The following is a 17,978-nucleotide window of genomic DNA, read 5'->3' on the forward strand; positions in this document are numbered from 1 at the left end:
TAAGCCACAGCTATTTCCTGAGAGGGGCGGAGTCAGACTGCTCGTTGACATTTAAAGCAACAGACACAGAAACAGCTCGTTCTGAGCGGGGCTGAAGCAGAGGGGTTTTTTAGACATGCAGAAATTTCAATACTGGAGAGTTTTTTCAGAAACAAACTTCACAGACATGTTTTGGGGACCTATACATTTGTATACATACCTATACATTTCTGACCTGCTCACAGTTTATAACCCAGCCTGACCCCTCAGGTCCTCAGGTGAAGGTCTCTTAGCAATACCTAAAATCAGAACGAAGGCTGCTGTGGGGGCCTTCAGTTACTGTGGTCCTTTTCTTTGGAACAACCTCCCTGCAGACCTGAGGTTTACCCCAACTGTTTCCTTATTCAAAAGTAAACTTAAAACACGTCTATTCTCCAAAGCATACAAATAATTTCTGTGTGTTTTTGTAATCCATGTGTGGCCACATGCCCACTTTTGTCTCCCATTGTTTATTTCTGTCTTGTCTCTGATATGATTATTCTAAAGCCTTCTTAAAGGGTTTTTATGATTGTGAAATACTTGTTGATGTTTTTAAACCCTCCTTGTAAAGCACATTGAGCTTTCCTGAAATGAAATGTGCTATATAAATAAAGTTGCTTGCCTGCTATGAGACCAATATAAACTTGCCTTAACAGGGTAAAATACGTGACCTTTAAAAGACAATGCAATAACATGCAATTTTATTTTATGTTAAAGTCTGTTTTTTATTGAAGAATATTATTGTGAGATAATGTGCAAAAATATGACTTAAATATGGTCAACTCTTATTAATATCCTGCACAGTTTGATCTGAACAAGATGTTGGATTATGCGTGTGAACTTAATATGTTGTTTTTATTTTTTTATAATAAAAATAAACTAAAATAAATAAGAATAGCACCTTCACAGCATGTTAAGTTTGTTGAAATGATCCTTCATTTAACCACCCCAGATTTTAGAATAAGTGTTGATTTCCACTCAAATTCATTTTGAACAAAAATGAGATGCTGCCAGTGCCCCCCTCCCCCAGATTTGACTATGCTGACCTTATCTGGAATGCATTCTTCTCTTGTGTGTTTGTTGTTTCTGATATTGGCGCTTTCTCAATGAGTAATGATGTCTGATTTATTTTTATCAAATATTTAATAATCTCTGCTGTTCCTTAATATATAATTTAACCTGCCTTCATCTGGTTTATCTGGAGCAGAAATACATCCACTTCAGAACTATCTAGGCCTTGTGTTGTAATTCTGTTTCTTAGGGATGCACAATATTAGCGGTATGGTTACAGTGTCAGCAGATATGCACGTTTCTGCCAGTAATTACAGCTGATATTCTGGCTTTGAATATCTGCCTGTGATAGGTGTAAGAATTGGCCATATGAACAAATAAGTTTGTGGAGTTTTAGGGTGAACCAACAGATCTACATCAGCAGAAGTCTTTTTCCTTTCACTCTAAAGTCTGTTTTAAGGACTGAAAGTTGTCAATTTGTTCAGCCTCAACTTTAAACAGAGTGTTTAAGGACTAAACTTTAGGGCTGAACTACATTTAAATATCTGTGTTGATATTGATATCGGCTAAAATCATGATGTAAATATAGACATATCAGATAGTATTTAATGTTGTGCATGCCTACTTATACTTGAGGTCCTGTGTGCAATAGTTCTTTTTCTTAAATTTGGACATAAATGGCACCACACTGCTTCCTGTTTTACTCCTATTTGCTTTCTGTGTTTGCACACAGCTCTGCAGTCTCATGTCCTTATATGGCAGAAAGGGGTGTTACTCTATACCAATGAGGAAAATGAGGTTGAGCATCCAACTTTGGAGGCCATAGCATTCATCAGTTTAGGAACACATATAATATCATTTCAGCAGAGTCTGATGTAGTTTTTTTCATAAAACTATCTTAAGAACTTAGTTAAGAAAATCTTTACAGGATATAAGTAAATGATGGTTAACCCTTTACCTACTGAGTCTAAAAATGGCGATTTGGACATATTTTGTTATTATGGCTGTAAAATAGTCAGGAAATGCCCTAAGTCTGAGAGCTTTGGTCCCTTTTCCCAGGAGTACTTGAACTTGACTTTTCAACATCTGGTAAATGATTATTGCACATTATATGGAAATGTCAGCAGTTTAAAAGAAGAAAAACACAAAAACAGATTTGTTTTTCATGGCTTTTATGAGAAGAAATGTTGTTATTGCTCATGAAGTTTTGATTTAACATTTGAAATGTGAACCTATACATGTTTAGAACAATCACCAGTCATTTTTTGAGTCTAGGACTCTGGGTGTGCAAAACACAGTGCAAAAGTTAACTGTATACATAGGCGAAAATAGGTGCAAAGAAAGGTGGAAAAATGCATTCTCAACATTCTCAAGTCACATATTGTTATTGCACATGACAGACACGCACAAATGCCACTATCTAACGCTGTTTTTTGAGAACAAAACACCACTCTCTCTCGCTCGCTCTCCTTGTACTCTCTTCCTTCACTCTCCTTTCTCACTCTCGTCTTCTGCCAAAGCTGCCGTTTTCACAGTGCTGTTTGACATTACGAAATATATATACCACACATCATATATTGCTCGAAACCACAGATTCTCAGCTCTCTGTCAGCGTTGGAATTTTTTAGATTGAGCAAACTTTTGAGGAGTTACAGTGTTGAGAATCCATGTAGCGGTCTCGTGATACTGCTGGTGTTTTGCTATGATGTGTTGCTATGAATGCCCACGTCATATGGTTGTGAGTACTGTAAAGAACTATATATGTGCGCATGCCCACAATTCTCAGCTTTCCAACACCATTGGAGTTCTTCTGATCGGACAAACTTTGACAGAGTTATGGTAATAATACTCGGACATATAAAACACAGCGCCGACGCTGGATCAGTAGGTAAAGGGTTAAGAGGTGTCCAGTTATCAGGGATTAATGGAAGACGTGGCTGGACGCTTGCCTCCATGAAGCCCACTAATCCCTGGTAAGTGGACACCAAGAATTGATAAAACCACTGATTAATCATTTTATATCTTTTGTGATCAAAATAGAAAGTTTCATTAAAGCAACAATTCCTTTTCCCTAGCAATGCCTGAGACCTTGACTAATAGCTGGAATAGTCATTCCACTCCCATAACGTTCTAAGGGAATGTAAATGTCTCTCCGTACTCCAGTAAATAGAACGGGCCATAGATACAAAGTCACAACAGAACCAAAAAACTAGTTCGCTCAGCGCACTTTCTTAACGCATTTATCAATGAAAAGACATGAAGACGAGGGAGATGGAGGGTCATCTGTGATCAGACTATAAACCTGTGAGTTACCATGAACAGTCATCTGATAGAAAGCTTAGTCTTAGCAAACCAGCTGTTTGAATAAACAGAATAGTACCTCTGTCTGCACTACGAGGTCACAGAGGTAAAGAGGAGCTGTCCACGCCCTGCAGGTGCAGATTCCCCGTTAGAGAGATATTATCATGCCAGTTTATCAGAAGGGTTTCCTTTGGCTCTATTATAACCCTCAAACGGGTAGCTCGGTTGTGGTGGAAAAGAAAGCCCCCTGCTGCGCTGGGCTGCCGTGCCGAGTCAAGCTGAGCCGCACTTGTAATGGAAAAGTCCCATTATAGTGAGGTTACTTAGTGTTAGCTTAGTATACAGTCTGTGTGTCCCAAATCGCTCTCTTCTGTCCTAAAAATACATTTTTCAATCACCTGAGTGCACAAATGTTGAAGTTGTACTGTTAGCATGTTAGCACGCTAGCTAACATGTTAGCAATGGTGGCGGATTTCCATAAAGATAAACACATTAAAGGACAAATAAGTTTGTTGTTTATAAAATAAATAAAGAGTTAGATGAATCTAATACTGAAACATTAAAATAGCTGTCAAATTTTGATTATAATCACCCAACGTCTTCTAGGCTGTTTGAAGGGTGAGAAGAAGAAAACAGAGGCGTTTAGCCGAGGTCACTTCCCTGTAAGAGCAAAAAGGCAGTGCGAGATTTGGGCACATTATGTGTATTTTTAAAAACTTTTTGTCGACTGTTGCATTTTTCTATTAGAGTAATTGTTGTACTATGATAACATAAGTTCAGTTTCTTGAAGTGCAGTATTGGTCGTGTTTGGCCGTGTGTTTTCAGGCACACAGTTGGCAGAATGTGAAGTAAGAAGCCAGTCAGAGGCCGTGTTCTCAGCACCAGCAGCTCATGCTGGGTGATCTGGGTGCCTGCACAGAGGGGAGAGATCTGCTGGATAGTATGAACTCAGTATGCATGGTGGAGAGATGCCCTGATGGTGTAAGAAATTATAGAGACGGTCTTTGAGATTACGGGTAGTTAACAAATGTAAGACATTAAAACTAGTGAGAGCACATAGAAGAACATTGTCACAGCAGGATAAAATGACAAGAAGGTGGTGGATCTTATTAATTGGAGACAGAGTAAATCCAGTAAACATGTTTCATAAGTCAGATGTCTGTCAAGTATAAACTTTTTCTCGTTATAATTGCCATATTTATAAATACATGCAGCCATTTATGCTCTTGCTCCCATGCTCTGCTTTGACAAGACAGAGTTTGAGCACATTTTAATGTATTACATAAATCTGATCTGTTCATACATGCAATCTAATGTGTTTTTTATGAATAATCAATAAACAACAAAAACTTTCATCATCACTGTTAATTCACACTCTGCTTGTCTGCCACATGAGCAAATACATCATTATTATTCTAAATTTTGATTACTATAAATGAACTTTTTGTTCATTTTTGCCTCCTTTTCTCTCTATTATCTCTTCTGTACTTGTGGAGGTGTTTTCAGGCATAAAAACAACTTGCTTTCCTATTACCATTAAAATATAATACTGTGGATCTCCTCTTCTGACACCTACCCTGTGACAGTGCTTACGGACTTTAAAAATGCCATCTAGAAATGTGTTCTTGTTTGGTTTTATAGGTAATATCGAGGCTTCTGTTAAGAGTTATTATCAGTGCTTATCAGTGCTTCTTGTTTGTTTATTACATTTATTGAGTGTTTCTATTAGAACTTTTTGTCATTGATTAACCATTTGTACCTTTATCATATCTAGCCATTTTTTATGAATATAACCATTATTAGTATCTTACATGCTATCAGTTGAGGCTGTTTGTGGTGTTCAGATATTTTAGCTAAGGTCACATTTGCATGAGAATGATCCCCTGAATAAGGAAACACTTCTCAGTTTCCAAACAACCCCATGTTCAGATGACAACTTTGATCAAATCTCACCATGCACACGCATGTCTTTCTGCATGACAGTCCTATCTCTCCTCTCGTCTGTTTTTTTTTTTCTCATCATTTTCTCTGAAGGCAGCGCCTCTACAGCTTACATCAGAAACATTTCTTTAACAACATACCTTGCTATCAGTCTGTTAAGTGCTGCCTTGGTGAGACACTCTGCAGCTGGCGGTGATTCAAAATCCAGCCTTGGTTGTTTGGAGTGGCTCCTCCTTGGTCTGCTGTACTAGTGTGAGCTGTAGCTGGGTTAGCGGTAGAGGTGGGAATCTTTAGGCACCTCACGATTCGATTACAGTTCGTAGGGCAAAGATTTGATTCATAATCTATTATTGGTGCATTTTGCTGCACTTGTTTGTTTGTTTTTTTTATATGCTCCGTTCAAACAGGATACTTCAACATTTTGGCAAATTCGCCCATCGCCATAATCCCTATAGTCTTAGTAATAGGTTTGTTACCTTTATTTGTCTGTGCAAGCTGTTTTTAGATCGTGGGGACGGAGATACTAGCTGGTCTGCCAATGCTATGGAGTCTTATGGTAATTCCGGCTTTCCCTCATCAAATACACAATCCAAAAACTCCATAATGCTCTCGTGGACAAGTTGTGACCTGCACACTCACCACGCTATGAAATAATCATGGAACATTACGAGACAGAGTTGTTTTAAAGTGAAATGCAAAGCCGGAACTGCCAAGGAATTACAGCACTCCTACGTCACTCCGCCCAGTGGTTTATTCGGAAAGTAGTTCCGAGTATTTGCTTCATGTGTCATAATGTTACATTATTATACGTTATTATTTCACAGCGGCCAAAATGACCGGCAGTCCTCAAGAATTCTGGCCATTTAGAACAACTACCGGACATTTGCTTTAACATTATTTTGCTGCATTAAAAGCAGCAAAAAATAATAAATACCAATTTTTTTGTGTAAGTGGTTTAAAGTATCAAAATGAAAGCTGCGCTTTTCCTTACACATGCAGTCAGTTACACAATATACGCCCAAGTTAAACTCATAAACAACAACAGTTAGCTTCACATTAGCACCGTTAGCCTGGTAGCACATTGGCCACTATCATAACTTTGCAGCTTACAACAGCCAAATGCCATCCTCCACCGACAACAACGAAGCATCCAAACACATAACAAAAGTGCTCTCTTAACTGGACACTGTTAGAACTCAGATGCTAATATCAGTCCTCATGATGACAACTGAAACCTCTCTGAAGAGAGACAGAGCCTTCGTATCAGCTCCAAGTGGTCCATGCCGTTCTGCCAGTGTGATTCTGTGTTGACTACAATCAAACTTTATCTGAGGATTGGTCATAGGTCGTTTATTGAAGTCCACTACAACTCTGCCCGGCGTAGGCTTCTCTCTCTGCTGCTGCATCGGTGTTTACGATGCTCAGCTATACAGTTCCCTTTGTTTCAGCCTCTTCATTACTGCCAGAGGCAGTAATACCGCTGATGATATTAAGCCTTTGTTTAACCAGGAAAACCTCACTTAGATTAAAATTCTGCTTTACGAGAAAGCTCTGGTCAAACTTTTCCACTTTCCCTGCTGAGCCTCCATCAGTACTGAGCTCACGCAGAGAGATACATTTGCTTTGACGTCATCGTGCATACATAATTAGCCATGTGCTTGCCGTCTGAGGAGATAAACAACCCCAGCACTGCGGGACAATAGATGTAGTAAGATGAGGCAACTTTTAGTTTATATTAACGCATTCTTGCAACATATCTTCTAGGTTACACAAAATATAATATGCAAGTATTCAGTATTTACTTATCTGGTCATTTGCATGTTTTCTGCCGGACATTTTGACCGGTTATATTTTTATCTGCCCGACTTCCACCCTTTTTACCGGCCAATGACCGGCAAATGCTGGCTAACGGAAACTCAGGCTTAACAGCCCCATGTAGTCAGAATGGTACAACATCCGACTATGAGGTTCATAGTCGAATCAGACTCCTCCCAATCAAATCATTGAATTGCCAACTATTCCAGGTCACCCCTAGAAATCAGCGATGGCGTTCTTACTGACAGTAGATCAGCAGCAATGGACGTTGTCTGACTACAATGTACTCCATCAAAGCGACTGTTTGAACTGCCATTTTCCACCTTTTATGCTCAGATTAGTATAGAATCAGTCCTGATGTGTGTTCTTTTTTAGCATGGAGTAATTTGCTGCCACGGGTGGTCACACTGAAATGTATGGGCAGCAGTCCTGGAAAAGACAGTGACTGAGGGAGGCATATCTTTTCTAAATGAGGGGTTAAATGGCACCCTGCTGTCTAAAGATTGGAATTACTGCCACATGAAGCTCTAAATTGAGTTTGAATAGTCTTAACTTGATATGTGAGATGAATGAAACTCCGAGTCGTACTGATTACCATTGCACAATGTGTTAGGACGTTTCGCCCCTCCCACACTTAGAATATGTGGGCAGAATTTGAATATGAATATGAGCTTGTTTTTATTTATAAACATAATTACCGTCTGTCTGCAATATTTGCACGCTTGTCAAGTGGAGTGGCCTGTGTGCGCAGGATAAAAGCAAAATCTCCCATAATTATGTTTACGTCCGGCGATGAAAATCCCAGGGTTGTAATGATCAGTAATTATAAATACTTTTCAGCATGTCTGCGGCCTCAGCTGGGACTATTGTGCGGTGTGAAGTGCAGAGTTTGTGCAGTTTAATTATGACATTGTACATGACTAAATGTACCAGTCTGCTTTGGCTCGGCGAAAACACTTCCAGTGCATAATCACGCTCAAGTCTGACTTTAAAGAGCTCATTACAGTTAGTTTTCTAAAGAGCGGCTTATTAAACACAGTTACCTAATAGGCATCTTTGGTGGTGCAAATTGGTAAAAATGGTAATGAGTCTGATTAGGCCACATTTCAATTACGACAGCTTTCACTTCCCTCTTCCCTCAACCCTCCCACCTTCCCCTCCCCCTGAACCGAAAAAAAGGAGGAAGGAAAGTCCAGCTCTTTATGCTTGGGAATCCTCCTGGAAGGCATTTTCTCTCCCTCTCTCTCTCACAGAGAAAAAGGGGGGAAAAGAAAACGGACCCTGCCACCTCTGTGTTTCCTTTCAGCAGCACAGTAATGAATAGAGAACTGTGCAAGCGGCAGTCCAATTTACGCACTGGGAAATTGGATGGACAGAGTTTGAGGCCCACTCTTGTTTGCTTAAAAAACGGGCCCAAGCTACCAGATTAATAGTTTCCAAAAAGGTCAGCATCTTCTGTTTCATTGCTGATCACTGAACCAGAAATTAAACATGGTGGAGTAGCATAACACCATAGCATCACATGTCAGAAGGAGTTTGACTCGCACTAGTGTGAAATCTATAAAATAAAGCAGATAAAAATGAGATAAATGCCAGAGTAATAAAGATCAGATCCCCATATTACTATCATCTCAAATTCACCACAGAGGATTATTCAGATCTGTGAATCGACAATCACAATAGTCCTAACAAAGGCTTTATTTGTTGGTGGCTGATTAGGGGAATCTGAGCCGGCAGCCCCGAGGCGATCTGAAAACATTCCACTAATGGAGCGCTCTGTAATTATACCGTTTCAAAGAAAGACAAAGGAACCTGTGGATGTTGTATTAGGATTTTCCAGGCAGGTGGAATAAAGGACGACATTAACGCTAATTCAAAAGTACAAGACCATTATGCTAATGCGCTGATGCTAATGTGGGTGCATTTGTGTCAGTGTTGGTGTTTGTATGCAGATTTGTGTGTGGAGGCATTTACCGTCCATTAGGGATGTAATGAAACCTCGCAATACCATTAGATCAATACAACTATGGACAATTTAAATCTATTGATGCAAATGTAGAGTGGATTATTCTTTTATATAATCAGCAGAGGTCGCTGTCTGTAGCCGTTATTTTATTAGTAACTAGCAGAAGAGTACTGCATTCATACAAGAAGACATTTCTGCATCCCATGTATGCAGGTTCAAGTCCAGCCTTAGGCTTCTTTCCTGCATGTCTGTCCCCCACACTTTCATCCCTGGTTTTCTCTCTATTGTCCTTGTTTCTAAACCGATGGTGGGCAACTGGTGGCCCCTCTTCACTCAATGCGGCCCCAAAGTCCACTTCAGATACCAAGAGATTATAAACATGAAGAAAACACAACAAAAGTTTTTATTTGCATATTGCTGACGTCAGGCCAAAACCTTATATCTCCGTTTTTTATTATTTTATTTTATTTTTCATAAATCAGTGATATTGATCAGCCTATCCTGTGGCTGCAGGGATGTTTGTCCTTGTGACACCCCCTACTTCAATCACAATAAATGATGTGCCCCCCAGGACCAACATAGAAAGAATAGAATAAGCCTTTATTGTCATTGCAGAACACAAGTACTGTGCTATGGCTCTGTCAAACATTTTAAAGACAAACATCCACACACATTGTTCAACTTGCAAAGAAATGGGTATTTATTTGCAACATTTTGGTACTAGACCTTCATTAGGCAAACAGTGGCTCTGTACAACAAATGCAATATAAAAAAACACAGCAGGAAATAGATTAAAAAATATATATAAATAGATAAAAATATAAATAGCTACAAATATAATTTTACGCATTGTGCAAATAGTGTGCAAATATAAAGACTCATAATAATTTAACAGTGCAAATATTGTCATGTAGCAACAACATGCATTTAAATCATGCATCGCTTTCAAGAATTGGCGTCAACTTTAGTTGTTCATGAAAAATCCCAGTAAAACAGGCCCGTACACACTACCAAAACACCTTTACATGAACCAGTAAGCGTGTTTCATCGATTCTATTATGCAAACCTAATTTTGAGCAGACAACGCCTTGCTTGAAGTCTTTGGCGCCTTCTCTTGGGTGCCCAGACTAGTGTTATTTTGTCAAGTAAAACTATGGCTCAAACTGTTTGACTACAGCCTTTTTCTCATGAGATAGACTGGTCTAAAACTCACTTAAAACAGATCTTTGATGACTAAAACTGACTAAAAGTAGGTTTAGTTTTCATCAATATGACTAAAACTAGGCTAAAATGTCATTTCGTTTTCATCTGACATTCAAAATCCATGGTATTTCTCTACTGTGGGAAAATCTGTCAAAAAACAATGCTTCTGTATCTATTCTGCCTCTCAGCTGTAGAAAGCAGGGACCTAGGTTTGGCAGTGTGCAGAGAACACACGACCATGATTTGGTTCCAGATTTAGGCAAGAGATTAAATGCTAAGACTAAAAGTTAAGACTAAATTTTTATGGACTTTTTATGGACTAAAACTATAAAGGGTAAAAATGACTACAATGTGACTAAACCTAAAAAAGATTTAATATAAAAACTAAGACTGAGACTAGAGTTAAAAACAGATGTCCAAACTAACACTGGCCCAGACCTCAGGTTGGAACCAGTGAAATAAAATGTACTGAAAAGGACAAATAAGCATGCAATTAATCATGATTAAAAATAAGAAATGCACTAATTATTAATCTTGATTAATGCATTAACAGCTCTTAAAAATACATTTCTGCTCTTTTTTCTGAGTTAGTGACATTACTACTCAGGAGATAGAGTGGAAAAAAATTAACTCAGAAAAACAGAATTTTCCAAATAAAAATCTGTCTGGTATTATAGGCAGTGATATCGTTTAGTCTGAATAACAGAGCAAAGTGTGTTTTCTCATGTGAATGCAATATGCTTCTGTAATATAATAAATCAAAATTGAAAAAAGTGATATAATGATCAAAAATCCAGCACTTTTCCTGGCATAGAAATGAAGTTTAAGTATTAAATGCAATTATAAATGGGCCTAAATCCCATACCCCTGGTGTTGGGAATAAAAAAAGTTTTTTGTTGTGTTTTGGTTATCGAGATTAATCAAGTTAAATGCAATAAGTCAACATCCACAATTAGTGCACTAACTTTTTAATCGCGATTAATCTCACACTTTATTGTCACTTTCAACACACTTTGGTAAAGCCAACATCTCCCTGCATCCACAGTGATGACAAATAAGTCCATCACTGCTCCTTAATCTCTCATTTCACTTTAAAACAGCTCAGTGGACAGGTCAAAGGTCATCTGGACCTTATGGCTACAAAAATGTACCTTTTTAGTGTGCCCTTACACAGATCCATAGCAAACTCCTTTTTCTTTGGTAACATTGGTGTTAACCCATTAAAGTCTGAAAACACAAATTAAAACCAGAAAATTCAAAGTTTTTGGAACTGAAATGTTTATTTTACTTTCTACTGAAATCCAAAAAATTTAAATTTCCATAAAATTTAACATATATAGTTTTTGTATCTCATTTGATACATTAGGTGTTTTTGGTAACTGATAATCCACTTGAGGGCATTTTTATCATTTATCAGATTGTATTCAGAAGGTTTTTGTTTTAGTAATTTATGATCATATTGATTAGATCATAAAAATGTGTATCAAATATGATACAACAGGCTTTAAGGGGTTAAACTCTTCAATCCAAACAGGAAGTCAATTACTCTTATTGTCAAGAAAAATCCAAGAAAAGCTCTGAAAGCAAGATGGTGGAATTTTATAATGCAAAAAAAAAAATGGTGCGATTAATTACAGAGTTTCTAAGATTAATCAAGATTCAAAGCTTTTTGGGACTTTTTATTGCTTTATAAATGTGTTAAACCCACAGACAGATGTAAAGGGTGACCAATAGCATTGATTTATGAAAATGAAATTAAAATCATAAAAAATAGAGATAGGTTTTGGCTTATTGCCGGTGATTTCTTTTTAAAATCTGGAAAAAAAGACAAAATTTAACCATGAAATTTATCACACTATGAGTTGAGTCTATTGTTACATCCCCACCTTCCATTCAAAAAGTCTCTGTCCCACATACAAATCTGAACTGTTTTATGCTCAATGACATTTTCTTCATGTTCAGCTATATCTGCTGTCTTTTTCTTTGTTATTGTTATTTAACGTTCTCCAAAAATATGTGTCTTTGTGTTTTTCTGTGTGGGTCGTGTATTAATAGAAAAGACTTTTTTACCTGTAGAAAGGAGAAAGCTTCCAAATCCAAAGGTCCGTGTTATTTTTGACATCAAAAGTCTGTTTTAAACCTGTGTTTATGTAATCACCTTGGAAGGTTTTATAAAGCACCTGATGCTCAGAGATTTCAAGCACACCTTGCGAGTAGCTCTTCTTTGATTGTCTAGAGTGGCCCATTGTTCAGAGAGGATTAATAGCAGTAGAGGAAACTCGCCCGTGCAGTTCTGTAATTGAAAAAAAAAAAAGTTTTAATGAACTCAAGTGAATGATTTGCAGGAAAAAAAACATTCTTTCACTTGAACTGTGGTGTCAGGAAAAGCTGTGAATAGCAGGCAGGATTTTTTTTTTATTTTTTGGCAAAGAAAGCGTTAGATGGATTTGCTATGTGCCGTTTTGTTTGTTTGGAAAGGAGAATTTTTCTCAGCAGCAATGTGGAAAATATGTATTTAACAGTTTGTTTAAAAGGTGTCTGAATGTAGGGGGAAAAAACAGGTGCTGTAAAAAAATAATATTCCACTTTACTTTCACTTTGCAGCCACCTACAGACCCAACACAAGAGCTGACCTAGAAGACTGTGGGTGGCTCATACTTCATTGAATGTACATCAGTCTAAAGCAGCAGCCTCTGAGACTTACCTTTGTTATTCTCAAGGGTGTCATTCATACATTTCCTTCTTTTTGTACGAATCTCGAGCAAATCTGGTTTTGATTTGCATGAAAGGCGTCTTTTAATTGTCCCCTCTGCTAATGTCATCTTTCATATTCTATCTTCTGTATGAACCTCCAGCGCAGTATGGCAACCAGATTTGCCTGCCTGGGCTTTTTGCCTCCAGCTCTTTTTCTTAATCATTAGCTTGGAAGGTTGACAACCATGTGAGGCATAGCATGGATCCTTTTGACTAAAAACCTTGTAAATTAACACAATTAGTGCAGCATCATCCTGCTAATTAGCTCCTGGTGTCTAGTGTGGCGGGTGGGCAAATAGCTGGGAGGGAGTCAGGAGGGAATCTGCAGACAAACACAACGGTTGTAATCTTCCTCTGGACAGTGGCTTAAATCCTTAGATATGGACTTAACCCACTGGAGTAGAAAGTATAGCGCCTTACAAGCAAGGGCATGGACCATTGTAACAGGAAAGTTTGAAAGCTTAGTGTAGATTAAACATGGCTAAAGTATTTCTGATTGTTTTGAGCTGTAAACCCTGATAGTGTGAATTATTTGGGGGAATTTTATCCCCTGATAATCCCAAGCAGAGTTAAGATGACAGCATGGTTAAAAACCTTTATTTTTGGGCGGTTTTACATGATTATTTATGTCATTCAAACCCTTAAGGCCATGCAGAGAAGCTGAGACAGGCTGCAGAGAGGAGAAAAAAAACCCAAGTGAAGCATGCCCCCCCACCCCCACCCCCCCACTCTGTGGACTGGGAAGCAGTAAGCAGACTGAATGTGGATGTAATTCATGCTGGGCAGAGGGGGTTTGTGTGATGAAAGCAACAGAGCGCTGCCAAGGAAGATTGCTTTGCTGCTCTCCTCCAAGCAGATTTGAAACTGTCTCCGAATGCCTCAGATGAGAGTTGGATTATAGACTGACCCACGATGTCTGTGTCATTCTGCTCTGTGTTGGGTGGATTATACGGCACTAACCAGGTGTTTGGTCCATCATGCCCACACCAGACATGCTGCATGTCTAGCTAGCATTGTCTGGTGTCCTATAGGGCAGCTTAAACTAGCATTATTTAAAATATTACTTTCCTTTCCTTTGTTTTTTTTTTAGATTTCCACATTTCTCCTGCCTTACTTGCTGATTACTGTGGAGTACTGTTTCTCTGTTAGTCATGATTCACTGCCTTCTTTGACATGTCTCTTTCTTATGCGGGATATCTAGGTCTAAAGATGCAGTGGACCCCAGAGCACACACAATGGGCAGAACAACACTTTGACATCTCATCCACCACCCGCTCCCCCGCACACAAAGTAGAGGCCTACCGGGGGCACTTGCAGCGAACCTACCAGTATGCCTGGGCCAATGATGACATCTCTGCTCTGACTGCCTCCAATCTGCTGAAGAAGTATGCAGAGAAGTACTCTGGGATCCTAGAGGGGCCAAATGAAAGAGCCTTGCTGTGTTCCTACTCCGATGGCACCACCGGACTCATGAATGGACGAAAGTCAGAGAATGAGTCCTGGCAGGAGGGGATTTACCCAATGAACTGTGCTCCAGATGTTATATCTGTGAGCAAAGCTGGAATGACAGCTGCCCTACCCCCTACAGATGTGTCTGCTAGCATAGGCAGCTCCCCAGGGGTGGCCAGCAGCTTGTCTGAGCCGAGTTATTCCAGCAGTAACTGTGGGAGCCACACAGCCACTACTCTTCACTCGGGCCTCCCCTCTCAGGAATATACTGCCAGCTACAACGGCTCCTACCTGCATTCTAGCTACAGCGGCCAGAGTACCCCAGCCCTCCCCTCCCCACACCCCTCTCCTTTGCACAGCGCCGGGCTCTTACAACCACCTCCCCCGCCTCCTCCCCCTACCTTAGTGCCGAGCTACAACGCTGGGTCTCCAAACCTTCCCAACTACAATTATCCTCCAACAGGGTATCCTTCTCAGACTGCTGTTGGCCCCGGTTATAGCCCTGGGGGAGCTCCCCCTCCTTCGGCTTATCTGCCGTCCGGTATTGCAGCTCCCACCCCAATCCCCCCTTCCACACTGCCTGGCTATACCTACCAGTCCCATAATCATACACCAATTGCACCAACACCTTTGAATGGCAGTACATCCAACTCATTAAAACGAAAGGCTTTCTACATGAGTGGACATGGAGATATGGACTCGAGCTATGGTAATTTCAACTACAACCAACAGCGCTCTTCACAGAGCCCAATGTACAGAATAGCAGACGGCAACGTCTCAGACTCAAACAGAGGCAATGGCTATGACAGAAATCAAGAGACTTCATCTCTGCCGTTTAAGCCAACCAAACAGTCAATGTCCTCTGATCAACAACGAAAATTTATGATACACTCTGGCAGAGCGCTAACCCCCCCATCCTACGGATCGACCAAAAGCTCCGTGGGCGATCTCAGAACTGGTGATTCCTACAACAAGTTTGGGTCCCCCATCATGAGCGATCAAACTGAAGAGCACAGACAGCACCTCTCTCACTCCCTAACAGGGCCAGACATTGGTTCGGCTACCTCGTCCATCCATGCTGCGGAGGAACAACTGAAAAACAGTGACTCCAACCTGGTGGAGATGGTGACCACAGAAATCCTTCAGCAGGGTCCTCCAGTGGACTGGAGCGACATTGCTGGTCTGGACATGGCCAAAGCAGCCATCAAAGAGGAGATACTGTGGCCAATTCTAAGGCCTGATATGTTTAGCGGACTTGCCACATTACCTCGGAGCCTCCTTTTGTTTGGACCTCAGGGAACCGGTAGAACGCTTCTTGCCCACTGCATGGCCACCCAACTGGGCGCTGCCTTCTTGCGACTCAGCAGCTCCGCCCTGGTGACCAAGTGGTTAGCGGAAGGGGACAAGATCATACAGGCTTCTTTCCTGGTTGCCCGTTGTCGCCAGCCGGCGGTGGTTTTCATCAGAGAGGTGGACCTGCTCCTGTCAGCCCAGCTCAGCGAGGAGAGTCCAGTGAATCGCCTCAAGGCTGAGCTCCTCATGCAGCTTGACAGTATCCTGACCTCTACTGAGGACCACATCCTCGTGGTGTGCTCCACCAATAAGCCGGAAGAGATCCCAGAGTCCCTACGGAGGTACTTTACCAAGCGACTGCTCATACCCCTGCCTGATGGGACGGCACGACACCAGATAATCAGCCAACTGCTCTCCCAGCACAACTACTGTCTCAGTGACAAAGAGATGTCACTGCTGGTTCAAAGGACAGAGGGATTTTCAGGACTGGAGGTGACCCAGCTGTGTCAGGAGGCTGTGGTAGGTCCTCTCCATGGTATTCCTGGGACGGACCTGTCAAGTATCCACCCCACCCAGATGAGACCAGTTTCCTACCAAGACTTTGACAATGTGTTTTGCAAATTTCAGCCAAGCATATCACAGAAAGAACTCGACATGTACACTGAGTGGAATAAAATGTTTGGTTGTAGTCAATGAAGGGGACCCATCAAACTCATTTTCTTAAAAATAGCCGACAAGTGTGAGTCTTTTAGGCAACAAGAAAAAACTGTGTTGACATTAGCGTACCATATACAGCAAAGGGATTGTGCATAAAGGCTTTACAGAAGATTACATTCTGGAAAAAATTGGTAAAAATTCAAATGCTTTATGTTGCTGTTGCAATGTGCCAACTTGGAACCACTTGGACAAAAGACCCCTGTTTTTGTATATACATATATATAAATATATATACATACTATTCTGCTGATCTTGAGATTTAGTTGCTATCAAGTGCCTGAGGTGGTGCTGTCTAATTTCTTTCTTTTTTGCCTCACAATCTTTGTTGGTGACACGTGCTATTACAAAAAAAAAAAGCTTTAAAATGAGACAAAAAACTTGCTTTCTCTTTTCCATTAGAACAGTGTTCTACAGCTGTGTCTGTTTTGTGCTCTCTGTGAACAGTTGTGGTTAATTTGAGATAAATTACATTTACTTACATAATTACAGTTTGGCTTCATTACCAAACAGAGGTTTTATGTATGTGTTATTCCTTCAATTAAAATAACATCACCATACTTGGTTGCTTTGCTAGACTTTCCACTTTAGATGAAATAGAAAACAGCTATTTCAGTGTGACTTCAATCTAAATGCATATCCATGTAATTGCTGTTATTACAGTTGTAAATCACAATTGATTAACTTCATGTAAATCTATTTCTTTTCACGTTCTCTATTTGAAAACTCAGGAAAGTGATGCTGATATGTATAGTACCTCATAAGCTTGTGTCAGACACACTACAAGAGCATTGTGTGCATTTGAAATTCCATCAGAAGACGAGAAAAGGCTATATAATACCTCAAAAAGCTTAAGATGAAATGTGAAGGTTCCTGCAATGAATGTATGCGAGTGATTCTGCATTATGTACAAGACAAAAACAGATCTTTTTTTTTCAGATTGTGGTGATGTAAAGCGGGGAAAATTTTGAAAAAAGGTGCAGACAAACATCTCGGGGTTGAGGGAGACAAGCGCCCCGAGCTATTTCATTCCATCCTGCTGCTGCTTTATCATTAATGAAACATAAGGATTATGTATAGCCTAAGTTCCTTTCTACCTCAGTTTGTTACTTATCTCTGAAAGACAAATTCAAGAAGACAGTGAAATGTCAGCACCTGTTCTGCTTGTTTGATAGGAAACCTTCGGAGAGAACACCAAACAGTGTTTTGTTGTGTGCATAATCTATTAGCTTTACGTAGTGATGATAACTCTCACCACATAATGCACTTAAAGGGGAATACCACTGAATATCAGGTCTGAGACACACTTTGCCTTTGCCTTAGGACTATTTGGACTGGATGAGCTAACACTCAACAGTGGATATTGATTCCAGTGCTCGTTTGGCCCCTGAATCTCTGATGTCAAATAGAAAACATTAATGTGGTAGTATTTCCAACAATCTAGCGTCCACATTTTCATCATTTTAATACAGAGTTTACTTGAGTTTCTCAGGCTGGAGATGTGCTTGCTGTT

General features: G+C 40.0%; 1 protein-coding gene and 1 long non-coding RNA gene across 2 annotated transcripts in view; one reads left to right on the plus strand and one right to left on the minus strand.

Moving 5' to 3' along the window:
- fign (fidgetin) overlaps positions 1 to 16,652 on the plus strand; it is a 48,460-nt gene extending 31,808 nt beyond the window's left edge. The window contains exon 3 of the mRNA XM_041806334.1: positions 14,211 to 16,652. Coding sequence (XP_041662268.1) covers positions 14,211 to 16,447 — 2,237 coding nt within the window. The 3' untranslated portion in view covers positions 16,448 to 16,652. The remainder of the gene's footprint in view (positions 1 to 14,210) is intronic.
- The window catches only part of LOC121522194, a 75,720-nt gene continuing 69,953 nt past the window's right edge, over positions 12,212 to 17,978 (minus strand). The window contains exon 4 of the long non-coding RNA XR_005992957.1: positions 12,212 to 12,548. This is a non-coding gene — a long non-coding RNA (uncharacterized LOC121522194). The remainder of the gene's footprint in view (positions 12,549 to 17,978) is intronic.

The sequence above is a fragment of the Cheilinus undulatus genome, linkage group 15, assembly GCF_018320785.1.
Source record: "Cheilinus undulatus linkage group 15, ASM1832078v1, whole genome shotgun sequence".
Lineage (NCBI taxonomy): Eukaryota > Metazoa > Chordata > Actinopteri > Labriformes > Labridae > Cheilinus > Cheilinus undulatus.